This window comes from Bos indicus, chromosome X (genome assembly GCF_029378745.1).
Source record: "Bos indicus isolate NIAB-ARS_2022 breed Sahiwal x Tharparkar chromosome X, NIAB-ARS_B.indTharparkar_mat_pri_1.0, whole genome shotgun sequence".
In the NCBI taxonomy this organism is placed as follows: Eukaryota; Metazoa; Chordata; class Mammalia; order Artiodactyla; family Bovidae; genus Bos; species Bos indicus.
In genome coordinates, this window is record NC_091789.1 from 98,356,526 (window position 1) to 98,384,517 (window position 27,992).

A 27,992-nucleotide genomic window follows, 5' to 3' on the forward strand; every position below is an offset into this window, starting at 1 on the left:
ATGTTGGTGCTTATCTCATAGGGGACATGCCTTTTTTGGAGAGCTTTTTCTCCCCATTGCTAAGGGAGGAAAGTTACTTCAGGGTCGAGTGTAGGGTGTCAGACTTAAGTCCAGCTGACCTCTCCCACCCTCCTTTACAAACCCTTCTTTCCTCATCATGGTTCCTTGCCATCTCCCATGACCTCAATAGAACAATCCTTTCTCCTGAGAGCCTTAGAAGGTATGACTTGGAGGTCAACGATGGCAAATCAACATAGCAGGAGCCCAGGTCAATATCTCTGTGTTCAAAAAAGTCTAAGAGCCTTAGTCTGGCATTCAGGATCTGGCCTGTGCTGGAGGACCATCCTTCACCTAGGCCACAACAAATTGCTTCTGCCATGCTTCAAATGCATCTTGCCTTCTGGAACCCTCAAGCCTTTGTACAGGCTTTTTCACTCACCTGGGCACCATTTTTATTTAATCAAGATGTGCATGGTACTATTAATGATTTTATGTCTTGACTTTATTATGAACACTCTACAAATAGTATCTCATTTATCTTCACAACCCTATTTTGTAAGCACTATTACTACCTCATTCAACAGATAAGGAACTTGAGGTGCAAGGAAGGTAAGAGGCACAGATTCAAACCCCAGCAGCCTGGAACCAGAGTCAGTGCTCTTAGCCACCACACTGTGTTGGCTCTCAAACTTCTTCCAATTCACTTCTACTTCTTCCACACTCATTCTGGGTATCAACCACTCCTCCCCACACTGCCCCTCTCCCACAGCTCCCAATTCCCACCTTTGCCTCCCATTATGATGAAACATCCTGACTGCTAGTTTTAGTTATATAACACACATAAAGAAAAGTACTAGAGGCATAAATATACAGGTCTCAATGAATTGTTACTAAGTAACCATCCATGTAATCAACAGGGAAATCAAGAAATAGAATCTTCTCAGTACCTACAAGTCTCCTTGGGCTTCCTACTCAGAGCCCAAAGGCAATCAAGATTCTGACTTCTATCACCATAGATGAGTTTCACCTGTTTTAGAACTTTGCTGCTGCTGCTGCTGCTGCTAAGTCACTTCAGTTGTGTCCGACTCTGTACGACCCCATAGACGGCAGCCCACCAGGCTCCTCCGTCCATGGGATTTTCCAGGCAACAGTACTGGAGTGGGGTGCCATCGCCTTCTCCGAGAACTTTATATAAATAGGACCAAAAGAGCATGTGCTCTTTGTGTCTGGTTTATTCTCCTCAGTATAATGTTTGCAGAATCTATCCATATTGTTGTGGGCTTCCCAGGTGGCTCAGTGGTAAAGAATCTTCCTGCCAATACAGGAGACACAAGAGATGCGGGTTCAATCCCTGGGTTAGGAAGATCCCCTGGAGTAGGAAATGGCAACTCACTCCAGTATTCTAGCCTGGAAAATTCCATGAACAGAGGAGCCTGGCAGATTACAATCCAAGAGTTGGACATGACTGAGCGTGAGCACTCACACATACACACACCATCCATATTGGTATGTGGTTGTGGGGCATTTCTTCCCATCAATGTGTAGTATTGAATTGTGTGAACATAAGACAATTTATTTATCATTCTTAATGACATTTAGGTTGTTTCGAATTTGAACTATTAAAAATAGTGCCTTTATGAAATGCACATTATGGTATATGCCTTTTGGTAAACATACCATGAGATGGATTTTCAGCCTTTTAAAGTATATATATGTTTAAGGCTATAAATTTCTCTCTAAGCATAGCCTTAGCAGCATCCCACAGAATTTCAGATATAATATTTTCATTATCAGTCAGTTCAAAATATTTTCTAATTTCCATTGTGACTTTATATTTGACTCATAGGTTTTCTTCCCTCCCCAAAACATGATGCCCAAACATAACAATAACCACCTGAGGGCCATGTCAAAATACAGATGTTGGAGCTTCATTTCAAACCTCCTAAATTAGTATTTTGGGGAGGTATAGCTGAGGGTCCACATTTCACAAACTCTTTGAGGTTTTAGTGGAGAAGGAAATGGCAACCCACTCCAATGTTCTTGCCTGGAGAATCCCAGGGACGGGGGAGCCTGGTGGGCTGCCGTCTATGGGGTCACACAGAGTCGGACACGACTGAAGCGACTTAGCAGCAGCAGCAGCAGCAGCAGATGAGGTTTTAGATGCAGGTGGATTGCAGGACCACAACTTGGTAATGGAGCAGGGATTTCCTAAGGGCAGAGAGTAAATCTGATTCACCTGAACCCATTCTGATATTCTTGCCTGGAGAGTGCCATGGACAGAGGAGACTGGCGGATTACAGTCCATGGGGTTGCAAAGAGTTGGACACAACTGAGCACACACAAGCACCCTGAACCTAGCATACAGCCATGTTTAATAACCGAGTGAACCAGTGAATGAGGGAAGAAGAGAAATAGAAGAAAATTGCGTATATGAAGAGAACTTGAATTCTTAAATGCTATAAATTAGGGGAACCACTATAGCATCATGTGGTCTCAATTTAATCTATTCAGGACAGAAATATTTTTTTCCTTGCCTTCGAACCTCTGCCTATAAGGCTTCCTCCTCACCCGTCCCATTCTGCTGTCATGGGTTCGTGTCTGTCTACTGACCCAGAGAAAGTAGGGGTGGCACAGGAGATGATGTCCTGAGAAGGACTGCTCAGAGATGGGCAGCGGTCCCAGCCCCGCCCCCCCCCCCACACCTGCCCACCTGCAGGCCTTCTTGGGAAAATGCCCATAGAACCCATTCATAAAATGCCCATTCTAAATGAGATTGTCTGTCCTACCTCTCAGAGCTTTAAGCATCCCTCCCATATGAAAGCTTTTGAGAAACTTCCACAGACCTTTCTGCCCTGACCCCAACCACAGATCCCTCCTACCCCTGCTTCCCCTGAACTTTGTAGCCCGTGTGAGTTGCTCTCTGAGCGGCCTCTTAGGTACCTCTCCACACCTCCATGCGTGCCCCTCTTCAGCATCTCAGAAAAACTAGAGTCTGAATTCCCCAGCCAGCTATTGTCCTGGCAGCACAGCCACCTCGCCAGCCATCCCCACCCAGTCGGCCAGCCAGCCAGCCGGCTGCTCCCCGGACTCGCCAGCCCTCCCTCCCTGCCCCACCCCAGGGAGGACCAGGCTGGCGGCTGGGAGTCTCCCTGCCTGTTCTGCCTCCCTCCTTCCCTCCCTCTCCCTCCCTGCCTCCCTCCCTCCTCCGCCCGCCCCTGAGGCAGGGACCGTGCAAATCGAGGAGAGGGGGGACGGACAGGCCGGATGGGGTCCAGCTTAGTGCCCTGAGCTCCCCGCCAATGCCCTATCCACGTTGGGAGTCCCCAGCATCTTGGGACCTACATTTGTGTGAACTGGGGTGGTTCCCAAGCCTGGAGGGTCCCTCCGGCAGGCTCATAGTGCCCCTGTTTTGCATCAGGACCCCCCTCGGATGCTCTGAGCCACCCTCCTCAACCCGGATCTAAAACCCAGGACACAGCTATCAGGCCAGCCTCTCTCTCCACCCCACCCCCTCTTTCTGGCGTCCATCCCCTTCTCAACTCCACCTCTGCTGCTGCCTCTGGCTGTGGACCTGCACCTCTTCCCCATCCCTGAAGGCCTGGGGAGCGGGCTGAGCCTGGATGAGAGCTCCCCCAACCTGGGGCTCTCCCAGGCCATGGCCCGGGTGCTTCCAGGGAGGAGCCCAGGACCCTGAGCATCTGCTAGAGGCTTGGCAGAGGCCCCGCAGGGACCGTGTCTTCTGAGGACAAAAGGCGCGGCCAGCAAGCAGACAGGAAGGGGGAAGGGGGAGACCAGCAGCCAGGCGGGCAGACAGGCAGACAGGTAGCAGGGGCCAGTGTTGGCCCCCCTCGCAGCTTGGCGGAGGCATGAAGATGGGGGAGGGAGTGTGTAGTTGGGGAAACACCTGCCGGGACCCCCACCTGCCAGCTAGCTGGGCACCTCAAGGCTCTGTGCTGCCCACCTGGTGTTCCCCATCACCCCCAGCCCTGCCCAGTGCACTCCTCCAGTGCCTGCTTCCCCTAATGTCTTCGATTTAGACCAGCCCGGCTGTATCCACGGCAACAGAAGCAGGAGTGTCACTGGCTGCCAGATCACTGAGGGTCCCACAATGTGGCCTGGGCTGTGATTTATCCTGAGTGAGACAGCTTGAGCATCCTCCCTGGATTTCAAGACAGTCCTGCTGAGAGAGCCTAGGTAAGTAGTCAGCATCCCTCCATCGAGGATGGGGGGCTGGGACTTATGTCCCCCCACACATATTCCAGAGTCTCTATCACTGCCATGCTCTCTTTCTCTGACTCTGTCTGTCTCTCTTTCTGCTCCATCACAAGGACTACTTGGGCACCCAAGCCTGGAGAGTCCTCTAGCCCTCCCTATCTTCCTCGATCCCAAATGTCCCGTGAGGAAGGGAACCACCACCTGTTTCCCTGTACAGGGTCTATTTTTATAATTATGGGTGCGTTTGAGCACGAGGCTGTGTTAGTATTTCCTTGTGTGCTATCTGTGGAAGGCATGTCTGGAGCCTGACTGTGCTCCCCTCACAATGCCTGCACCCTGGGCAGGCTCAGCGTCCTGCAGCTTCCTCCTCTCCCTTCTCCACTCTCAGCCAGGTTCCTTGGCTGGCATGCAGCGTGTGTCTGTGTATGTGTGTCTGCCCATGTGTATGAGCTGGCAGGTGGGTAGAGAAGCTGCTCCCAACCCAGACCACCCCCCACTCCTTGCTTTCTTCTTTCCTTCCTTCCCCTGTCTCTCCCCACAGGTAGCAAAGACTTTTGCTCACTCACTACGGAGGATACTGCTGTGATTTCCAGCTAGGGGTTGGAAGCCACTGTAGGGCTAAAAGGAAGGTGAGGTGGGGGTGAGAAGCACTTCCAGGCCCTAGACTGCCTGATGCCATGAGAGGGGGGAGGCAAGGACCATGCCACGCAACACCCTGCAGGGGCAGGCACAACATGGTTGCCTCCACAGTGTGAGCCCTAGCCTTAATCCAAGGCTCTCAGTCTGTTTCAGACATCCACATTGTGTCTGGGACTCCCCAGATATTGTGGCCTTGCATGCTGTTGGCCAGTCATCCCTCTGCCTGAAGAGGCAAGAAAGCCTGGTACAGGGAGAACATGGATTCTCCAGGGAGACCTCCCTCAACTACTGGCTCTGCAACTTATAGTGAAAGTGAAACTTACTGAACCTCAGTTTTCTCATCTGTCAAAGAGACTGGTAACCCTTCCTTCATGGGTGTGTGTAGTGACAAAATGAGTTGGTGCATGTAAGTAAAGGATGTTTGTAGAAGTGACCCTGAAGCAATGTCAGCAAAGCTCATGGTCAATATTGTTGGTGATTGTTCATGGTTAATATTGTCATTACTTATTTGGAGGAAGGACTGGCCCCTCTTCTCCAGGGTCTTTGCTGAGATCTAGGGGGTGGGCAGCAGGTAGGTAAATGGGGGAGGGGCATGGAAGGGAGGGAGACAGGAGCAATTCTGTGTTGTGACTGTTGGTCTAAGGAGGAATACGTGGTGGCTGTAGGCAGAGCCTCCTGCCCCCACCCTCCTCCAGGATCCTTCCCTACACTTGCCCCTGTCTGTGCACACACATATAGAGGCTTGAGCCCCCATGAGCTAGCAGAGGTCTGGCTTGTAGCCTGCAGCATTGCTGACCCTGGTGATGTATGCATCTCCCTGTTGAGGGGAAACTTGGCAAGAGTTTGGCTTGGTGGCTGGCAGGGCTTGGTGACAAGGCTGAAGCTTCTGAGATCACAGGGCTTCGGGTGTGGCCCATGTAGCAGCCAGAGCTCTGGGGGACAGGTCCCAGGGAGTTCCCAACATAGAGCTTGGGCTGGAAGGACAGTTGGGTCCACTGTTGGTTTCTGAATGTGGAGATGTGGTGGACCACTGCTTGAGGGGTCAGTTGCTGGAGGACAGTTGTCAAAGCCAGGGGAGGAGTAGAGGGAGGGGAAACACTGAGGCCCAGAAGACCTCATCCGTGGGGGCAGGGAGGGGTGGCATTCTGGGGTACAGAGTAGACTTTTCTAAAGAAGCATTTGGTACAGAAGGGAGAGACTCCCACACGTGGTCCAGAGGCATCTAGGCCTAAACATGGGTATATATGTGCACCTGGAAACATATGGCTCTGTGTGTGCACCTGCTCATGGGCACTATGAATGTGTAGTCACATGATGGTGTGCAAGTGTGCTGGTGTCTGAGTAGGATCATATTTGTACAAGGGAGTGGGTATGACTTTGCATATCTGTCTGGGTGAGCAAATGGGCATATTTGATCCTAAGCCTGAGTGAGGGTGTTGTTTCTCTGAGCCAATAGGCCTGTTGAATATCTGGCTTTGTTATATGTGTGTGGTATCCATTTGTCTTTGAATGTACATGTCTGATTGTATGTGTATGAGTATGAGGGTTTCAGAATGCCTAGGTGTGCATATCCTATTAGGTGATTTCCTGGGTATATCTGACTGTGTACATTTGTGTGTACCCATGTGTGCATATGAGTATAGGTGCATCTAAATGGTGTATTTCTAAGTGAACGGGCTTGTGTGTGTGTGTGTCCATGCATGTATGGGAGGGTATGTGTGTGTGAACACGCTTCTGCATAGGTGTGCCTGTCATGTATTTGTATGAGTAGGCCTGTATGTGAATGTCTTTATGGATTCTCCAACATTTTGAATTATGTCTATGTCTGTGTGTACATGTTTGAAAACATATTGTCTGTAGACAGACCGTTGGGTCCACATCTGATTAGGAAAATGTTAGTGTAGATGGTCACACTAGTATAAAAAGAATTAATTGTGTGGGAAGGGGAGAGTATGTGAGTGCACATGTTTTGTGCATGAAAGTATATCTTTTGGGTTTGCCTATGTGTGCACATTTGAATGTATGGCTGAGGGCTGTACACCTTTAAATATATGCACAAAAGGCTGTGTGCATAGGTAAATGGCTACATTCATGTATACGTCTACTTGTGTTTGTGGGTACACTTGTGTGTAAGTGCATTTCTGAGTGTGGTTTGCATGAGCAACTACTCATAATTATTGGATGCACACGTCTCATTATGTATTTTGTTTGAATTTCTGAGTGAGTTTGAATGTGTGAGTGTGGAAATGCCTGTGAGTGACTGAATGTATGTGTGTATTCTAGTATGTGTGAATATTAGCTGTGTGTGCACTTGAGTGAACATGTCTATATATTTGCCTGTGTATTCACACACATCTAAGTGTATGTGTGTGTAAATATGCCCATGTGTGTGTCTGTCTGAATGTACAGGTGTCCAAACTGTACCAGTTTGTACAGTTCTTAATTATTTGTATATGTGTATTTGTGTTTACCATTGTTTGTTTTGGAGTGTATGTTGTAGAACAGTATAAGTGAGTATATATACACACCCCTCTTGATCTGTAAGTGCATTTGAGTGTGTGTGTGTGTGAGGATGTCTTTGCATGAGCGTGTCTGTGATGGGTGTTAGCAATTCTTCTTGTGCAGGTGTACAAGTTTGTGAGAATATGTGACTATTCTTCCACATGTGCATGACTCTTGTTTGCATAGTTTCTCATGTGGGTGTATGAACATGTGTCAACATACATACATGGTGTGTATAATTGTGAGTGAGCGTGTTTTGTAAGTAATTTGTGTCTTCATGTCTGATTTCTTGCATGGAGGAATGATGTACAAGCCTAAGTTCATGTGAATATGCTTATAGGTGTACATGCCCAGTTGTGTGTATGTCTGTGTGTGTTAGAATGCCATGTATGAGTACACCATCTAAATTATAAGCATGTGCACATCTGGGTGTTTGTGTGTGTGAGTACATCTTTGTGTGAGTATGTGTAACTATGCTTATGTGGTAATGTCTGGGACTGTACATGTATATATTTGGGAGCTCACTTCTGTGTATCATGTTTGTTCATTGTCTTATTGGGTATGATAAAGAGTCTTTGCCTGTCTGTGGACATATGCATAAATTTGCCTGTGTATACACCTGTGTTTGTGAGTGAATGTATGTCCTTCGTGGGCATTATGTCATGTGAATGTATGCTATGCCTATATGTCTGTGTTTGAGGATAAGTGGATGTGCATATGCGGGACCAAGTGCAGCATGAGTGTTCACTGTCATGGGAGTACCTATGTGTAGGGATGAGTGTAGGTATTTGTTCACGTGCATGTCTCAGGGAAAGAGATTTGGCCTTGGGCTTGTGCAGACAGGTCTGATCATTGAAGGGGAAGACAAGGGAGGATACTTGTGAGTCTGCATTATGCTCTGTGTACCCCAACATGTATTTATGTGCATGTCTGAAGGTCAGTGGTACCCTGCTAGATCATGTCTGGCTTTAATTGTGTAGAAATCCTAGAGAATAGAAGCCATAACACTTCAGCAATCCATGACCACCTTCTGGGGTTTCTCTGGCCTTGACCATGTGTGGGGCTTTTGTATGGATCTCGGGATAATTCCTGTTATCATTCACACTCAGAAAGTGAAACCAATAATGACTGATGTCCTACTAGGGAACGGGGCCTGTGACCCCTTTAGAAAAGGATTTCTTGAAACACAAAGACCTCTTTTCCCATTCTTCCTGCCACCACCAAAGGCACAGAACAAAATGGCATTGTGTGGTATCAAAGGTTGGCAAATGGTTTTTACACACAGCACCCAAATTGTGCTATCCAGGGAGAATTCTAGATCTAAATGTGTATGTATAAGTGAAAAAGGAAGGCACATTCAGGTAGAGTGAGTGTGTGTGGAAGAGGTTCTATATTTGATGAGAGAGAGAGAAGGATCTAGTTTGTGTGTATGTAAGAGAGACCCTGGGTGTTTCTGGGTAGGGTTTGTATGTGAGACATTTGAGTGTATTTGAGAGTGATGAGTGTGGATGTGGGTATATGTGAATGATGCATTTGTGAGGCACTATGAGACCATTGGCCTATTGGGTGGAGGATGATATGAGTGACACTCTGGGTGTAGCTATGTGGGAAGATACATGAGAATGTATATATTTTAGGGATATGTGGGTATGAGTGTATCTGGGTGGTGCAAGAGAGAGTGAGGGGCTATCTAGATGTATGTTTTACATTATGGACCTATCTATGTTATGTGTATAAGAGGGAGTGTGAGTGTTTCTGAGTAGAGTAAGTGTATGAGGGAGTATGGGTGTATTGGACTAGGGCATTCAAGTGTGGGTAAATTTGGATGGTGTGTAGGTGGGTGAGAGCGCAAGTGTATCTAGGCACTGGAAGTGTGTATGGAGTATATCAATATGGTGTGTATGTGTGTGTGTGTGTGTGTGTGTGTGTGTGTAAGAGAGAACTTGGGCACATCTGGGTGAGGGTGAAGTGTGAGTGTGTATATAATTGGGAGTATCTATGGATGCTGTGAGGGGTATATGTGAGTGAGATGTGTGTGGTGTATGTGAGAGAGCATGGGTTTATTCTCATGGTGTGTGTGGCAGGTAGGTATTCTTGATGATGGTGATTAAGAGAGGGGGAGCTAGATTATGTGTGTGTGTGTGTGTGTGTGTGTGTGTGTGTATGTAAGAGAGTGTGTAGGTGTTTCTGAGTGTGATGGGAGTGTGAGAGCATGAATGTATCCAGTAGAAGGAGTGGGTAGGTGTATCTGGATGGGGTAGAAGTGTTTGGGTTTGATTGGGTCAGGGAGTGAATGTAAGTGTGTCAGTGGGTATATCTGGATGATGTGTGAGAGAGTGTGGTACATATGGGCTGTTGGTGAAACTGTGTGGATGGAGTGTGTTTGAATGTGAATGTATCTGGATGGTGGGTGGGTGAGAGCAGAGGTGTATTTGGGTAGTGTATTAAGGTATATCTGGATGGTGTGTTGTTACAGCTTTGATTGTGTATCTGGGTGTATATATACTTGAGTATGTATGTTAGTATGTGTATAATCGGATGAGGTATGTAGAAGAGTGTTTGGGGGACACTGTTGGGTAGGAAGTGTGAGTTTGGAATGTGGGTGCATCTGGGTGGTGTGGAGAGGATAAGAACATTGGGTGTATCTGGTCAGTAGAGTGTCTGGGGAAGTGCACCTGGACAGTATGTGTGAAAGTTGGATATACTTGGGTGGCTGTGTGTGTGTGAATTTGCAGATGTTTCTAGATGGTAGTGGAGCATACCTAGATGATGCATGTGGGTGTGAATGTGTCTTAGTGGTCCACAGGGGATGAATCTGGATATTGTGTATACGTATGAGAGGATGTATCTAGCTGGGGCTGTATGAGTGGGGCTCTGTGTGTTTATGTGTGTGAGAGAGAGACAGAGAAGTGTGGATGTATATGGATAGGATTTGTGTGTGAGTGGGTGTCTCTGGATTATGTGTAGGGTGTCTCTGGATTATGTGCATTTGGATGTATTTGAGTTAGGTGAGTGTATCTGGGTGAGGTGTGTGTAAGTATAGTATTTTTGAATGGTGTGTGTATCATTGTGGGTGTGTCTTAATACCACATATGAAAGAGACTGTAGGCGTGCCTGGGTTGGGTATCCGGGCTCTAAATTGGAAATGTGAGTTTGGGTGTATCTGAATGTTGTATGTTAGAGTGTGGGTATACTGAGTTGGGAATTTGTGTAAGTGTGGCTGTATCTAGGTGGAGTGCCTCTGAATGTAGGTGTATTTGAGATATATATGTATGAGGTGTATCTAGATGATGTGTGTGTGAGATAGTGTGTTAGTATTGTGTGTGTGTGAGACTGGGTGCATCTAAATAGTGTGTGAGAAAAAGAATAGTGTACCCACTTGGGGTGGGGCATGTGGGAGTGGGTATATCTAAGTAGGATGTATGAGGTTTTCTCTGGATGGTGTATGGGAGAGAGATAAAATATATCTGAGTGATGTGTGTGCATGTGAATATATGTGGATAGTGTGTGAGAGTGTTTGGGTTCAGTTCAGTTCAGTCACTCAGTTGTGTCCGACTCTTTGCAACCCCACGGACTGCAGCACGCCAGGCCTCCCTGTCCATCACCAACTCCCAGTTTACTCAAACTCATGCCCATTGAGTTGGTGATGCCATCCAGCCATCTCATCCTCTGTCATCCCCTTTTCTCTCACCTTCAATCTTTCCCAGCATCAGGGTCTTTTCAAATAAGTCAGCTCTTCACATCAGGTGGCCAAAGTATTGGAGTTTCAGCTTCAACATCAGTCCTTCCAATGAATATTCAGGACTGATTTCCTTTAGGATGGACTGGTTGGATCTCTTTGCAGTCCAAGGGACTCACAAGAGTCTTCTCCAACACCACAGTTTGAAAGCATCAATTCTTCAGCACTCAGCTTTGTTTATAGTCCAACTCTCACATCCATACATGACTACTGGAAAAACTATAGCCTTGACTAGACGGACCTTTATTGGCAAAGTAACATCTCTGCTTTTTAATATGCTGTCTAGGTTGGTCATAACTTTCCTTCCAAGCAGTAAGCATCTTTTAATTTCATGCCTGCAGTCACCATTTGCAGTGATTTTGGAGCCCAAAAAAATAAAGTCTGCCACTGTTTCCACTGTTTTTCCATCTATTTGCCATGAAGTGATGGGACTGGATGCCATGATTTTTGCTTTCTGAATATTGCATTTTAAGCCAACTTTTTCACTCTCTTCTTTCACTTTCATCAAGAGGCTCTTTAGTTCTTCTTCACTTTCTGCCATAAGGGTGGTATCATCTGCATATCTGAGGTTATTGATATTTCTCCCTGCAATCTTGATTCCAGCTTGTGCTTCATCCAGCCCAGCGTTTCTCATGATGTACTCTGCATGTAAGTTAAATAAGCATGGTGACAATATACAGCCTTGACATACTCCTTTTCCTATTTGGAACCAGTCTGTTGTTCCATGTCCAGTTCTAACTGTTGCTTCCTGACCTGCATACAGATTTCTCAGGAGGCAGATCAGGTGGTCTGGTGTTCCCATCTCTTTCAGAATTTTCCACAGTTTATTATATCTGGGTAGGGAGTGTATCTATGGATGTGGGCACATCTGTATGTGATGTGGATTTATCTAGACAGTGTGTTGGTGGTATATGTGTGTGTTTGATAGTGTGGGCGTGTCTTGGTGGGGTGCATGATTTGGGGAATGTATATGAATGTGTATGTATTTCCTGGGGCAAAATACACCTCTGCTGGATTGTCTGTATATGTGTATACAGACATATATATGTTTGTGTATATGTATGGAGTGTTTATGTATGTGTATGTATATGACTGTTCCTGAGCCTGAGTAGACGGCTTGTGTGTACATGTGCTTGTGATAGAGTAGTGTGTATCTGTATATGTGTATGAGGTGAGTGTGTTTCTACATGTGAGTAAGTTGAATCTGTAAGGTTTCAAGCCAGGCTCTGAGTTTGCATCCTAGTTCTGCCTTTATTAGCTGTGTGGCTTTGGGAAAGTCACCTAACCTCAACTATGCCCTAATTTCTTATCTGTAAAGTAGGGTAATAATACTACCTATTTCATAGGATGAGAATTGGATGAGTTACTATTCAAAAACTGCTTTGGACTGTGTTTGGCACCTTATATGGTGTTACCCAGTACTAAAATTGTCACATGTGCCCATCTGCAAGTGTGAACGGGGTAGTTTCTGTGTGCATATTGGCCATTATCAGTATCCACATGTATTTGCTCATCCTGGCTGTATGTGAGAGTGTGTTTGTACATAAAAGTGGGTTTGTACTTATATGTGTCCCAGTGTGTGTATAAAACCATGAGTGTATGAGAATGGAAGCATGGTTCTGGGAGGTTGATGGAGGGGGTTTGGCCCTGTGTGTATGTTTCCTAGCATACACACATCTGAGTGTGTGAGTGCATATACCTGTATCTGTGGTAGTACACAGTGCATTTTTATCTGTAAATGGGATTTTTAGTGGTCAGAGTGTAAATGTATGCATGTTGTGAGTGTCTGTAAATGTAAGAAGGTTGGTATTCAGGTTTATATGTGATGATGTGGGTCGATGTGAATGTGTGAAGAGGATTTATGCCTTATGGTCATGTACTAAGATATGTGTTCTGCCTCATGTGAATGCATGTGTAGGTGTGAATCAGTGTGTCTGTTTATGTTTATAAGCAGCAGTGGCTATGTGTGTGTGTATACATGAGTCTGCATTGCTCCACATGCCTACCTGCCTCTATGTATGTAGCAATGAGCCTGAGCCATCTGTCTGTGTGTGTGAGCAAGTCTGTACTGTGTATATATGTATGTGTACCGGGGTAGGATTTATATAAGATAGTAGGTTCAAATCTCTTAGTGTAAGAGCCTGGGGTGGGGAAGGGCTTGGATCTGTAGGATGTGAGCAGGATGTACCCTGTGTGTGAATGTCAGATCTTACATCCGTGCATGTATGACTGTGTCTGAAAGCATATAAGTCCATACGATTTGGTCTGTAGGTGTGTGTGTCTGCACGTGCCCATATGAATGGCAAATGTATCAGTGCCTAAGGCTGTATTTCTATAGAAGGGTGATTATATGTGTGTTATATAAATCTTTGCATGATTTGCTGGTAGGTGGGCACCTACACACATGCCTAACTCTTTCTGTGTAGGAAAAGAGGTACGTGTGTGAGCATCTGATTGCACTTATCAGATGCAGTAAGTCTGGATGTGAGTGCATATTTGAATCTCCATGTACACCTGTGCCTGTGTGCTGTGTATCTGTTTGCGTATGCAAGTATCTATGCAATATGACTAGCTGTGAATGTGTCAAGCACACAGAGGTGAAATATTTGTATGGCACACTGTAGTAAACTTTAAGAGGATTTCGGGGTACTGGGATTTGGGGAAAAGAAATTCCTTACATTTTATTTATGTTATGAAAATTGTGATAAGGAAATTAAAATGCCAAGTTTTAGAAGTTATTTAGTATTGGATTTGTATGCAGTTTTTAAAATTATTTATTTATTCATTTTTGTCTGCACTGGGTCTTTGTCGCTGTGCGTGGGCTTTCTCTAGTCGCATTGAGTGGGGCTACTCTTCATCGCGATGCGTGGGTTTCTCTTGTGGTGTCTTCTCTCGTTGTGGAGCACAGGCTCTAGGGCATGTGGGCCTCAGTAGTTGTGGAGCGTGGGCTCAGTAGTTTTGGCACACAGGCTTAGTTGCCCCATGGCACATGGAATCTTCCCAGACAAGAGATCAAACCTGTGTCCTCTGCATTGGCAGTCAAATTCTCAACCACTGTACCTCCGAGGAAGTCCCTGTATGCAACTTTCCAATGAAATCTTTTCCAATTGTTTTCATGGCACACTTGAGCTCACTTCTGTAAACATAACTTTTTAATTCACTCGTGCAAATCTGTAATGGTCAACATTCATGCCCACTTCTGCATCTTCAGTCAGGACTGTCTTGATTTATTTTATGGTCATTTTCATCATGATTTGGTAAATCACTTAGTGCTGAGCATAGATAATTTATATCATTATTGTATTTCTTGGTAAAAACCCAAACAAAACAAATGAAGCAACTAACCATTGGTACTTTTGACACGGATATAAATTTCCATTGTGGCCTGCCTCTTCTTGATGTCAAAAGGTGAGACCCATTCCGTGGAGGTTGTTTAGGCATAGTTTGCCCTAATGCCCTCGTAATTAGCTTGAATGTATGAAATGTAGCAGCATGGTTCGGAAAGCTCACTTAAAAGCATGAGTTTTGGGGTCATCAGGTATCATTTTGGTTTCTCTGAAGCATCAGGCGCAGTTTATGTTGAATATGTCTGGTGCTTTCACACCATACCAACCTTTCTTAAAAAATGGAACAACTGCTTGGGCACGCTTCCCTTTTTCACCTCCCCTTTATAACTCACTCATTCTTGCCATGGCTAGGCAGACCCAGGTTTTATGTTGGGAATAGCTACACAACCTCTTCTGTCTCTTAGTAATCACTGTCAAGAGGAAACCATTTGCATAAGTAAGTGGTAGCAAATAGAGGGTATTTTTTAATTGATTAAAACTTTTCTCATCAATAATCAATAATTCTTAGCCTTTGAATTTTGTGCTTCAGAGGTGAGATCCTTCTTGAAATCTAACCCCTCTTTGTTTTCTTTCAATCAAATGTGATGTTGAAATTTCTTGTAACAAATAGTCATGAATTTTGAATCCAACAGAAAATTTTCATTTTGAGTATTTAAAAATAATGAAGTTTTCCCCTAAGTAGACCTTGTTCTATTCATAATAAGTTTTCTTTAGTATTACCTTAGAACCATAGTTACATCTAATGAAGGAGATCAGCCCTGGGATTTCTTTGGAAGGAATGATGCTAAAGCTGAAACTCCAGTACTTTGGCCACCTCATGCGAAGAGTTGACTCATTGGAAAAGACTCTGATGCTGGGTTGGATTAGGGGCAGGAGGAGAGAAGGGGACGACAGAGGATGAGATGGCTGGATGGCATCACTGACTCGATGGACGTGCGTTTCAGTGAACTCCAGGAGTTGATGATGGACAGGGAGGCCTGGCGTGCTGCGATTCATGGGGTCGCAAAGAGTCGGACATGACTGAGTGACTGAACTGAACTGAACTGAACTGAATGTAACCTTACATCTAAGCATTAGTTAGATGTAACGTTAGTTACATGTAACTAAGATGTAACCTTAGTTACATCTAAGCATTAGTTACATCTAACAGAAAATTTTCATTTTGAGTATTTAAAAATAATGAAGTTTTCCCCTAAGTAGACCTTGTTCTATTCATAATAAGTTTTCTTTAGTATTACCTTAGAATCTTAGTTACATCTAAGCATTAGTTACATCTAGGAACCATACTTCATTTGACTTCTTCCAAGGTGAAGTTTGGCTTCAAATACATAAACCTTGTCAATATACTTTCATGTATCTTTGAGTGTTGAAAATTTTTGATATATTTTATTCACGTGCTCGAAGAGCCATGTGTTGAAGCCAGTAAGCATCAAATCTGCAAAGGGAGAATCATTCACAAATGAATGCTGAAATTTTTCTTTTCGCTAATAGCCCCTTTATAATATCCTACACACTTAGGTTTAAAACAATAGAGAAACGTATACTGATTCCAGTGCTTCAGAGAAAGCTTGATAAGTGGGTGGGTAATGCCTTGGATCTAATTAAATTCACCTGGCATCATTTACAGTAGAAGTTAGACCTTTGGGCAAACTTTTATAGGTTAAGGCTCCTCCATGGATGACTCTCGGAGAAGGCAGTGGCACCCCACTCCAGTACTCTTGCCTGAAAAATCCCATGGATGGAGGAGCCTGGTAGGCTGCAGTCCATGGGGTCGCTAAGAGTCGGACACGACTGAGCAACTTCCCTTTCACTTTTCACTTTCATGCATTGGAGAAAGAAATGGCAACCCACTCCAGTGTTCTTGCCTGGAGAATCCCAGGGATGGGGGAGCCTGGTGGGCTGCCGTCTCTGGGGTCACACAGAGTCGGACATGACTGAAGTGACTTAGCAGCAGCAGCAGCAGCATGGATGACTCTCAGCATTTTCAGAACAAATTCCAGCTGTAAACTTCCTGCCATCACAACAGCAGCATCAGTCCACAGACTTGTGCAGAGTTTCCACAATATTTCAAAATATTTATCTATCACTTTGAATACTTCAACCTTAGTTTTTTTGGTTCTCCTGGCATTTCTCTTAAGGCTTTCTGACCAGTACTATAAACCAAGCACAGTTAATCAACATCCTAAGATACATCAATATAAAATGAAAACTCCTTTGATTCAGTGATCTTCTGAGTTAGTGTTATCTTGATATCCCTTGACCTGTCATCAGTGTGTCTCCTGCAGAAATCATTGAAAGTGTCCCCTTTTCTATTTGGTCTCAAATGTGTGGACAATTTCCCAGCAGTCTGCTAACATATAAGATTCTACTGGGCAGGCATCTTAGCTTTACTGGTTAATTGCATAACCTTGTTACTAGCTGGTTGAGCTCCATCTAAGAATGTTCTAACTCATCTCAAAAAAGAGCCCAGTTTCTTAATTTGCTCTTCTAGATGCTTCAACAGGTCCATATCTTTCTCTGTGTGATAGATTGTTTTGTGGTCTGTTGATCAACATAGCCTACTGGGAAAGTTTCTTTTGATAACTTTTCCATGCTTAGGCTGAGGAAGAGAGGGCTAATTGGGCAGCTGAACTCAAGTCTGAGACAATCCTCATTAAATTGTTTAAATTAGGAATATCCTGGATATTTGGAGGGAAGACTACTGCGTTTGTCTCATGAGTCTCCTGATTTTCCAGATTTGATCAAAAAATCCAATTTGATGAGGAAAGAAATATCTTAAAAATTAAATCTACTTGAATATGAAGTATTGAAGGGGTCAGCAGACCTTTGTGACTTCTGAAAATTGATTTTTCCCCCCAAAAATCAAGTTCTAGGTCTTCTATATATATTTTTTTGGTGGAATTTGTTTCTCTCTCTCTTTTTTTAAATTAATTTATTTTAATTAGAGGCCAATTACTCAGAAAGGCTTAGAGTTCTCTTTAATGAATCAATTCAACTGTCGTCAGGCTGCACTTGTTTATTGACAAATTTTTTACCTAATAAAAGATAAAAATTAATTGTGAAATCAGTTATGAAATCCTGCCAAGAATCAGATTTGCCAAATTTTAAATATTAAAAGCCAGTAGCAAATAAATCAATAAATAAGCAAAGAAATAATAAAAATGTTCTAATACTTTTTAAAGAGTTCTTATCTTTTAGAAATAATTACTGAAATTCTTATGGATGAAATGGCATAATATACAAGCTTCAGAATACTCTGAAAGTGGGAGAACTGGATGAGGTTATAGGTGAAACAAGACCCTATGAGTTGACTGTTCGTGAAGCTGGGCACTGGGTGCACAGAGGTTCGTTACAGGATTCTTCTACATTTCTGTTTGAAATGTTCTAGAAGAGAACATTTTTTTAAAATAAAGAAGCAATAATCAAGGAAATTAACAAAATAGGTATATTCTCTTTAGGAACACCTAATACTATATATGGAGAAGGAAACGGCAACCTACTCTAGTACTCTTGCCTAGAAAATCCCATGGACAGAGGAGCCTGGTGCAAGCTTCTGTCCATGGGGTCGCAAAGAGTTGGACACGACTGAGTGACTTCACTTCACTAATACTATATAGGGCTTCCCAGGTGGCACAGTGGTAAAGAATCCACCTGCCAATGCAGGAGACACAAGAGACGCAGTTTCAATCCCTGGGTCAGGAAGATTCCCTGAAAGCGGAAATGGCAACCTTCTCCAGTATTCTGGCCTGGAAAATCCCATGGACAGAGGAGCCTGGTGGGCTACAGTCCATGGGGTTGCAAAGAGTCGGACACAATTGAGCAACTGAGCACATGATACTATGTAATAGTAATAACAGCTACAATCATATAGCCCTTCTATATTTGTAGGAAAAAAAATGCCCCAAAATAAGAATGAGATAAAATTAAAAGAAAAACAAACATTGTACACGTATGGGCAAAAGCAAAAAGTCTTACTGATTATGAACAAAAAGTGGCAATCAAAGTAATAATCCAACTATCTGGGATGTTCCTACAGGAAGCAGTCCAGACATTTACAACCTCCCTTCTCACAGGGTCCCCTTGAGCCCCATCTTGCTCCAGCCCAGGGCAGCTCTGCTAATGTTTCTGCCTGTATGTTCCAGAGTTGGCTGCTCTGTGCACTTGCACAGGTTTGTCTCTTGATATATACCTGTTGCAGGATGTATATGTCAAGTAAGTGTATCTGAGTTGTGAGCAAGATTGTGTGTGTATAGACATCTGTGTGTGAGAGTGTATCTGTATATACTATATCTGGCTTTTCTCTTTGTGTTTGCTTGTGCTTGCATTTTGCTAAGGGGTGTGTATGTGTGTGTGTGTGTGTTCATTGGAGCTGGTCTACTTCTCTGCATAATGTACATGAATGGGCAACTGTGTGTACCTGTGCTAGGGTATACACATCTGTGTTGGTGAGTGTAACTAATCTGTGTGAGACATCTTGGATCAGTTGGTCTCTGTGTGTTAGAGTATGTACATGTGTGTATATGTGAGTAGTTTTTAACTAGTCTATTTTTCTGTTGGTATCTGAGGGGCAGTCTGTCTGTATACACATACATATGTGCGTTTGTGTGTATATATATGTGTGTGTGTGTGTCAGGGTTCAAGTGCATGTGAGCATGCTGGTGTATGTCACTGAGTGTTAACGTGTGTAACCATGATTGTATATGTGATAATACAGATATGCCACTGTTTTCATACCTGTGTTGCGAGAGTTTGAATACATGAGAGGATTTGAATAATCAGGTACACTGGGACAAAGGGTATATATGAGCCTGAGTGTGAGTGACAATGAGTAGGTCTACGTGTGTGTATCTCTCAGGATTTAAGAGTTTGTGTGTGTGTTAGGGGAGTTGTAATTAATGGGTTTGTGGGCCACTGCACATGTATGTGTATATGCGTGTGTGTCTGAGTGTGTCTGTGCACATGAGCAATTCTTAGCCCTCCTGTACACAACACCCTCTTTTATGTAAGATATATTGTAACACCCCTTTACCATCTGGACAGTAAGTTCTTAGATAATATAACCTCTCTGCATATATAATTTCAAAAGAAGACATATAGTATATTATACCATATCCACATTGTATTAACTCTAATAAATAAGAAATAAAAGTGATTTATAAGAAAATAATTTGTATTTCAATACAGAAATGCTTGGACATGACACTCCCTAAGAGATTCAGTGAATTAAAGGCTTGTAACATAACAGGTAAACATGGATTTAGAGAAGGGGAAGAATCAGAAGCTGCCCTTTGTACAAAGTGCAGGAAAATGACAGGCAAAGGCCTAGGAATGAGAGTTTCCTAAATAGTGAACTATGCAAGGAAAGTGCTCCACAAAACAAAGCATAGTCTCTAGACTTAACGTGATAGCCACATTCCTGGATAATTCAGGATGCATTAAATCAAAGAAACAACTGTGTTTATCAGTGAAATAGAGTTAGTGTCTAGGTTCAGTTCACGCCAAGTCCAAAATTCTGTGGGATGTGAGACATATGTTGACTGTGTAGAATTGCCCTACAGGTCTCTGGACAGCCAACATCCTCACGAAGGACTCCAAAAATGTTAGAAGGACACACCCAGCGCTGTGGCAACCAAAAAATGCACCTATAAATTTCCAAAATTTCCCCTAGGGGGCAGTAATACCTTTACTGAGAACAAAGCGCAGGTGTTTAAGCAGGGGTACACTGTGCCATGTGAATGAGGCAGCATACACAATATACTGTGTGTGTATGTGTGTGTGTGTGTGTGTGTGTGTGTATGCACACCTCGCATGCACACCAGTGCCCCTATATGTGAGCTGGTTGCTGTCCATTGGTCTCTATAGAAGTAGCCTATGTGATTCTGGATGTGTGTTGGTGTCTGTGTATCTCTGTCTAAGGGCATCTGGGCACAAGCGGGTGTGTATGTGTTACGCATATGCACATGCATCCTTAGTGTCGGATGGTCCCAGGCCGTGGCTGCCCGTGCTCAGAACCCTCTCCTCACTTTTTATATTATCACCCCAGCTTTCCAGGCAACACCAGGGTTTTGTTTGTTTGCTGGTATTGTTTTATGGTTTTTTGTTTTGTTTGTTCGTTTTAGTGTTTGTTTTTGTTTTCACTGAGACTCTGAGCTACACATTATCCACTTTCTTGGTCTTAGTTTGTCTCTGTGTCTCCCTCTGTCTGTATCCATCTTTATTTCTGCCTCTCTCTATCTCCATCACCTTTCTATATCTGCCTCTCACTCCCCATCCCTGTCCCTTTATTTCTCTACATCTTTCTCCCTTTCCTGGCATTATCCCTGTCCTTACTCTTTGTCTCTGTCTCCTCCCTCCCTCCCTCTCTGTCTCTATTTTTTCTCTCTGTCTCTCTCTCCCACTCTCATCTCTTTATTTTCCTCTTTCTGTCTCTATATTTCTCCCGTGTTGGTCTCTTGCATTGTCTCTGTTTCTCTGTGTGTGTCTGTCTGGTTTTTTTTTTACTTCCTCTCTTCTTCCTCTTTTTATCTCCTCTTCTCTATGTAAACCTCTCTCCTTTCTCTGTTTATTTCTCCCACCCCTCCCTGCCACATTCCTATGTCTCCATCTCTCTCCTTCTGCTCCTCTCTTTCTCTGTCACTTGTGTGTCTCTCTGACTCTCTTACATTCAATCTCTGTCTCTATCACTTCCCCCTGCCACTCCTCAAGGCTAAGGAGTGTGTGTGTGTGTGTGTGTGTGTGTGTGTGTGTGTGTGTGTGTGCATGTTTACACACACCCAGCTATCAGCTGGTCCACAGATGTGTGGGAGCTGTGAGGCCTTGAGGGGCTGAAGGGGCCCACCAACTCCACTTCTCTCAAGCCTCTGCCCTAGCACCTTCTCTCAGTACACTGGCACTGGCTCTGAGACTTTGGGGTACCATGAGAAAAGCTTGGCCCCAGGTGGCTGTGACAGGCTCAGTTGGATTGAACTGAGAAACAGTGCAAAGGGGAGCCATTTTCCATGGAGGGAGGGGGTAGAAAGACATCCACTCAAGCCCCACCTCTTCCAACCTTAATCCCATCCCAGCCCCAGCAGGAGTTCTGAGCTTCTCTGGCTTCTGCTTTACTGCCTTTCCTGGGAAACCTGCCCTGCTATCCTATCACACCCTACATCCCCCACCCAGCCCTCATACACCAGGAGTTCTCCTACTTACCCCCAAGCTTTCCTGTGCCCTCCCATTCATACACTGCCCAGACTGCTTTCTCAGCAAATCCTACATGGATGCCTCCAGGTGGCCCTCCCTGAGCCACTAGCCCCCCACTAGTCCCTCAACCAATTGATTTGACAGCTTTTGACTGAGAGCCTACGGTGGGCTCTGCACTGCTCTTCTAGAATTTGTGAATTGATAATCCCTACCCTGGAGCTTTCCTTCTAATAGGGAAGGGCAGGCAATAAATCAAAATTTTAAAGTGAATATTTTATAATAACCATAAATGAAGTATAATCTTTAAAACTGTGAATCACTGTCTGTAACTTATATAATACTTATATCAACTATATGACAATATAAATAAATAAATTAAAACAACTATAAAAAAAGGTAAATTATGTAGTGCATCAAAAGAGAGAAATTCCAGGAAGAGAAATAAAGCAGGGCAGGGGGGCACAAGGGTGCTGTTTTCTTACCTAGATTACTACAGGAGCCTCCTAAGTAGTATCCCTACTTCAACCTTCGCCTCACATGGTCTATGCTCCTCACCACAGCAAGCAGGATCCCATTCAATCCTGAGTCATATCACATCTTATCTCTGTGCAAAACTCTCCCAGGGCACCCATCTCACTCAGATTAAAAGTCAGAGTCCTCAGTGTGACCTATATGATCTGACCTTACCACCTTGCTGAGCTCTCCTCCTACCACTTTCCCCTTGCTCATTCCATTCCACCTACCTCCTTACTCTTCCTCAAATGTACTGCGTGCAGTCTCACCTCAGAGCCTTTGTTCTGGCTATTCCCTCTGCCTAGAATTCTCTTCTCCCAGATATCCACATGGCTCACTCACCTCCCCCATTTTTTTTGCTCAGATGACACCTCTTCCATGAAGCTTTCCCTGTCCACCTCATTTAAAACTGTACTTCCAAAAATAAATAAACAAAACTGTACTTCCTCCACCCCTGGCACTTCCTATCCCCCTTCCCTCCTTAAATTTAGGAACTTATCATCATCTGACCTACTATATTTCACCTGTGTATCTTCTTTATTATTTAGAATGTCAACTTCACAAGAGCAGAGACCTTTGTCTGTTTATTTCACATCTGTGTCACCAGTGCCTGGCACACAGTAGATGCTCAATAAATAGTTTTTCAAGAAATGAGTACATACAAGCATACCTATATCTTTATGTTCACACATACTTTCCACTTCATTTAAAGTAAAAACCTAAGTCTTTGTCGTGGCTCACAGCCCTGCACAATCTGGCCCCAGACCCCTCTGTGAATTCACTTTCTACTGTCTTACTTGCCTGCCCTTTTCCAACCACACTGATCTTCCCTCTGTTCCATGAGTGTGCTAAACACATTCATTATGAATAAAGAAACCTATTTAATGAGTGGCTACTAATGTTAACCAAAAAGAAAAAAAACAGTGTGAAATAGAATAAAAGCTAATGAGGTACATTACATATATAATCTGTACTGTTTTGTGAAACTTTGTATTCAGCTCTATGTACACGTGTATATGTGTATCAGGTTGTGATGTAAAATGTATTTCTTATGGGTGGCAGTTTTAAAAGTTTGAAGAACACAACCTTTGGGCTTTACAAAGGGAGAGAAGAGCTGCACCCACATCCCCATCCCACAGACCCACCAATGGAGGAAAGAGGTAACCGAGGACATCCAGAGAGATGAAGCACCCCTCACGCAGCAAGGAGGGAGGAGGAGCAGCAGTGGGCCAGGGGCAGGGCCTGACACCAGCTGGGAGTAAGAGGGGAGGCCGCATAGACACACTAACACTGCCCTTTCTCTTTCTTCCTCACCTTTCCTTTTCATCTGTTTCTCACTGTTTCTTTTTCTTGTATTTCTCTCTCTCCCTCCCTACTCTCTCCTTCTTTCCCCCTCTTCTTGTCTCTCTGGTTCTGTCTGTCTCCCTATCTTTTCTAACTCTTTCTCATCCCCTCCATTTCTGTCTCAATTGGTGTCCATTTTCTCTTTGTTCTGTCCTTCCTCACTCTCTCTGCCCCTGTGTGTGTGTTTTCACACTCTCTCCTGCCCTCATACCTCTATCTGTGTCTGTGTCTCCCCCATTATCCTCATTTGCAGGTGCAGCCCAGCAGAACAACTGATGGAGTCCCCTGGGGCCCATCGAGTACTGGACTGGCTGACCCCATAGGGTTGGGAGCAGCCCCTGCCCCTCAGTATGGCCAACACCACTGGAGAGCCCGAGGAGGTGAGCGGTGCACTGTCTCCACCATCAGCAGTGGCTTACGTGAAGCTGGTGCTGCTGGGACTGATCATGTGCGTGAGCCTGGCGGGCAACGCCATCTTGTCCCTGCTGGTGCTCAAGGACCGTGCCCTGCACAAGGCTCCTTACTACTTTCTGCTGGACCTGTGCCTGGCTGACGGCATACGCTCTGCCGTCTGCTTCCCCTTTGTGCTGGCTTCTGTGCGCCACGGCTCCTCATGGACCTTCAGTGCGCTCAGCTGCAAGATTGTGGCCTTTATGGCTGTGCTCTTTTGCTTCCATGCGGCCTTCATGCTGTTCTGCATCAGCGTCACACGCTACATGGCCATCGCCCACCACCGCTTCTATGCCAAGCGCATGACGCTCTGGACATGCGCAGCTGTCATCTGCATGGCCTGGACCCTGTCTGTGGCCATGGCCTTCCCACCTGTCTTCGACGTGGGCACCTACAAGTTCATCCGTGAGGAGGACCAGTGTATCTTTGAGCATCGCTATTTCAAGGCCAATGACACGCTGGGCTTCATGCTTATGTTGGCTGTGCTCATGGCAGCCACACATGCTGTCTATGGCAAGCTGCTCCTCTTCGAGTATCGTCACCGCAAGATGAAGCCTGTGCAGATGGTGCCAGCCATCAGTCAGAACTGGACATTCCATGGCCCTGGGGCCACTGGCCAGGCTGCTGCCAATTGGATCGCTGGCTTTGGCCGAGGGCCCATGCCACCAACCCTACTGGGTATCCGGCAGAATGGGCATGCAGCCAGCCGGCGGCTGCTGGGCATGGACGAGGTCAAGGGTGAAAAGCAGCTGGGCCGTATGTTCTACGCGATCACACTGCTCTTCCTGCTCCTCTGGTCACCCTACATCGTGGCCTGCTACTGGCGAGTGTTTGTGAAAGCCTGCGCGGTGCCACACCGTTACCTGGCCACTGCTGTTTGGATGAGCTTCGCCCAGGCTGCCGTCAACCCAATCGTCTGCTTCCTGCTCAACAAGGACCTCAAGAAGTGCCTGAGGACTCACGCCCCCTGCTGGGGCACAGGAGGTGCCCCAGCTCCTAGAGAACCCTACTGTGTGATGTGAAGCAGGCTGGTAGGCAGACAGGCAGGGAGAAGGTCGTGGCCACCACGATGGAGCCAACAGAAGGGAAGAGGTAGGGCTCCATACGGGAGCCTTTCTTTCTGAGCTCCAGCCCCAGACCCTGGAACAACCTGGAATCTAGGCACCTTTGCCAACACCTCCCCAGGGCTAGGGACTGGGTGGGGACTGGGAAAGATGCATTTCTAGTCCTATGGGGCCTGTCTCCACCTCCTCCTCCTCCACTTCTACAGTGTCTCTCCTCTCAGAAGTGACAATTCAGAAAAAAAAAAAAAAACTGAAAATGCAGGTTTTCCTACTCATAGCTGAGGAGACAGGCTTTCTTGCTCTAATGTCTCTCCTCTGACATTGTCCAGAAGGGGGAAATTTGTCCTGTAAAATAGACTTCTAGAGCTCTTATTGTCCCCTCTGCTCCCACGCACCCTCTCCTTCCAAGTCCTTTAGCAAGGTCTGGATGAAATTGATCTGCTGACGAGAGGGACCAAAGTGGGTGTTCGGTCCCCAGGGAGCAAGGTTTAATTGCTATGTTGTGTGCAATGTTGTTTTAGGCTAACCCTGGTCCCAAGGCCAGTCTTTTATCCATCCCTACCGTGTCCAGACTTCCCAATTGTTTCTTGAGCATCTGTTTGAGAAACAAGGAGGGGAGGGAGAAGGGCCTCTGGGATGGGCCCAGGTTAGGTGAAGAGCAGGATGCTAGCAATATGCCTCAAGCTGAAGAGACCTCAGCTTGGCTGCATTCTCTCAAGCTGCCTCCAGGATCACCATCCTTCAGCTCTTCCTGAGGATGGAAATCCACTCCAACTCCACTGAAGTCGATGTGGGTGCCATAAAGGCAGGAGCAGCACCCCTCCAGGGAAGTGTAGGGAGAAAGTCAAACTCCCCAGAATGGCTGAATCCCAAAGCCTGGGGACAGAGCAGAGTTGAACCCCAGAATTGTCTCCTGAGTTCATGCTACTCTCCTTGGTAAGTCATAGTGGTATAAGCTCCAAGGCACTGTGGACTTGAGTCCATTCCTCTCTGGCCTCTTTTTGTCCCTTAAAGCCTCAGGGGCCTCAAGTCCCTCTGTGGTAACCCTTGGCCTTCTGGGCCCTTAGCCCCCGACTTACTTGCTCTGAACAGCCCTTCCCCTCTTCTTCCCTCCACCATTACTTCCACCCCAAGTGGAGCAGAATGCAGCCAGATTCCCCAGGTGGGAGATCCAAAGCCTCCTTCCCAGAGCAGAGCCCACTCTGGGTTCACATCAAGTCTTATGGACTGGTGAGCCAAACTGGCATTCTTTGCCTGGTCTTTCCCAAGTTCTCTGTCCCCTTCTCATCTCCTGGGAGAGGGGGAGATCTGTATTTTTTCACCCCCTTTCTCTCCCCTATAGAAGCCCTTGTCCTACACTCCCTCCCTACCCTAAGACAGCTCCGGAACTGGGCAAGCCTTGACTTAAGCAAGAGGAATGGAGAAGGCACTCTAGGCAGGAGAGACATTAATGAGCCTGGTTATGCAGTGGCCCTGGAAAGGCAGGCCAGAGTGGCTGAGAGACTGGTATACAGGGGGGGTACCTGTTCTCTCAGTGATAGTGATGGGGGTGCCTTTCCCAGGGAGTGGGGTGGGGGTAGATAGGGTACATTCAGGAGGATTTTCCTCTATTTCTTTTTTCTAACTGCCTGGATTCACCATTGGATTTTGTAAATGGAAAACTGAAATGAACAATGCTATATTGGATGTTTTCTCTTTCTGTCTCTGTGTGTGGGTGGGTGTGTGCCCTATCTGCAATGACCATATGTAGGGGGGTATGGTCAAGTGAGACAGTGTGTCTGTGTGACTTTGTTGGGGCGCACTCTGGCCTGGGGCACACATGTGAGCAAATGCCTGTATGTGGAGACATATACAGTGCATGTGAGCACACATGTGCACATATGCACCTAATTGAGAGAAGAAAAAACAGTATGTGCCTACAGCAGGAAGTAGAGTGGTCAGAGAGATGGAATTTGAAAATGATATGTATGGATGTAGCAAGAGCGTAGACTCCCATCTCAAAAGATCTTCCTCCCCTGGCCCAGGCTCTGAACATGGAGGACAGGATACTTGAGAATCCCATCTCTTCCAAAAGTCTGGAGCCCCCAGGTACCACTCCCAACTCCTGTATGAGTCTCCTCTCAAAAACCCAGATAAGGTGTTCCTGAAACTGGACCACCATGGAGAATGGGGACTGGTAATTGGGGATCAAACTTGGGGGAACTGTTGGGTTAGGTAATGCCCCCCACACATATACACAAAATAATAGCTTATGGAGGGACTGCTCGGTCTGGGATAGGAGCCCTTCAGAAGGATCCACTGTATACAGCTGGGATTTTGGTAAGCTTTGATTAAATTCAGAGGGATGGATGTCATGGGGAAAAAAACAAACAAACAAGCCTGGGAGTCTCCCCAGCCAGCCTGTTCCCTGGACGCTCAATTACTTTACTCTATGAGATGCACAGAATTGAGTTGACCATATTCCTCAGTTCTTGGCACACTGTGTCATCATTGGTCCATATGAAGCCCTTATATTCTTTTTTGTTTTGTTTTGTCCACTTCATCACCCATCCCTAATACCATCCCCCCTCCCACATAGGCACCCCACTCTTGTGTATTTAACGTGTGTTTTTCCAATCCACCATTCATATGTTTTATTTACATATATGTGTATATGTGGAAAATGTATGGTATTGTTATGTTTTAATTTACATAAACAGTATTGTACTATAAATCTTGTTCCGTTTCTTTCTTCACTCAACATTCTGTTTTTTGAGATATCCAGCCATGTTGCCGTGTTTACACCTAATTCATTCTAGTAGTCCATCTTATACATATGTTACATTTTTCTTATTCATTCTCCTGGATGATGTGTCTGTAGGTGTCTCCAATTCTCTGCTACCACAAGACTGCAATGGGCAGTTTTCTAAATGTCTTTTTAGTGACACCTGATTTAGAGGAGAGGAAACAAGTTCAGAAAAAGGCAGTGATTTTGTCAGGGTTTCAAAGTGGGAAGCA

The 27,992-nt window shown here is 45.2% G+C and overlaps 1 protein-coding gene across 3 annotated transcripts; it reads left to right on the plus strand.

The window, feature by feature from the left end:
- Positions 1 to 3,442: 3,442 nt before the first annotated feature.
- GPR173 (G protein-coupled receptor 173) lies at positions 3,443 to 27,708 on the plus strand. 3 transcript variants are annotated; one of them, XM_070784497.1, is made up of 3 exons: positions 3,443 to 4,194; positions 4,757 to 4,844; positions 23,735 to 27,708. In XM_070784497.1, the coding sequence occupies exon 3, from the start codon at positions 23,832 to 23,834 to the stop codon at positions 24,951 to 24,953; it is 1,122 nt and encodes a 373-aa protein (XP_070640598.1). In that variant the 5' UTR covers positions 3,443 to 4,194; positions 4,757 to 4,844; positions 23,735 to 23,831; the 3' UTR covers positions 24,954 to 27,708. The 3 variants fall into 3 exon arrangements, with proteins under 3 accessions (XP_070640598.1, XP_019811842.2, XP_070640597.1); XM_019956283.2 differs by lacking the exon at positions 4,757 to 4,844 and having other exon boundaries at positions 3,443 to 3,822; positions 4,038 to 4,194; XM_070784496.1 differs by lacking the exon at positions 4,757 to 4,844.
- Positions 27,709 to 27,992: the final 284 nt, after the last annotated feature.

Coding starts and splice junctions, on each gene's coding strand:
- GPR173 (XM_070784497.1), top strand. CDS start 23,832: ATGGCCAACACCACTGGAGAGCCCGAGGAGGTGAGCGGTGCACTGTCT.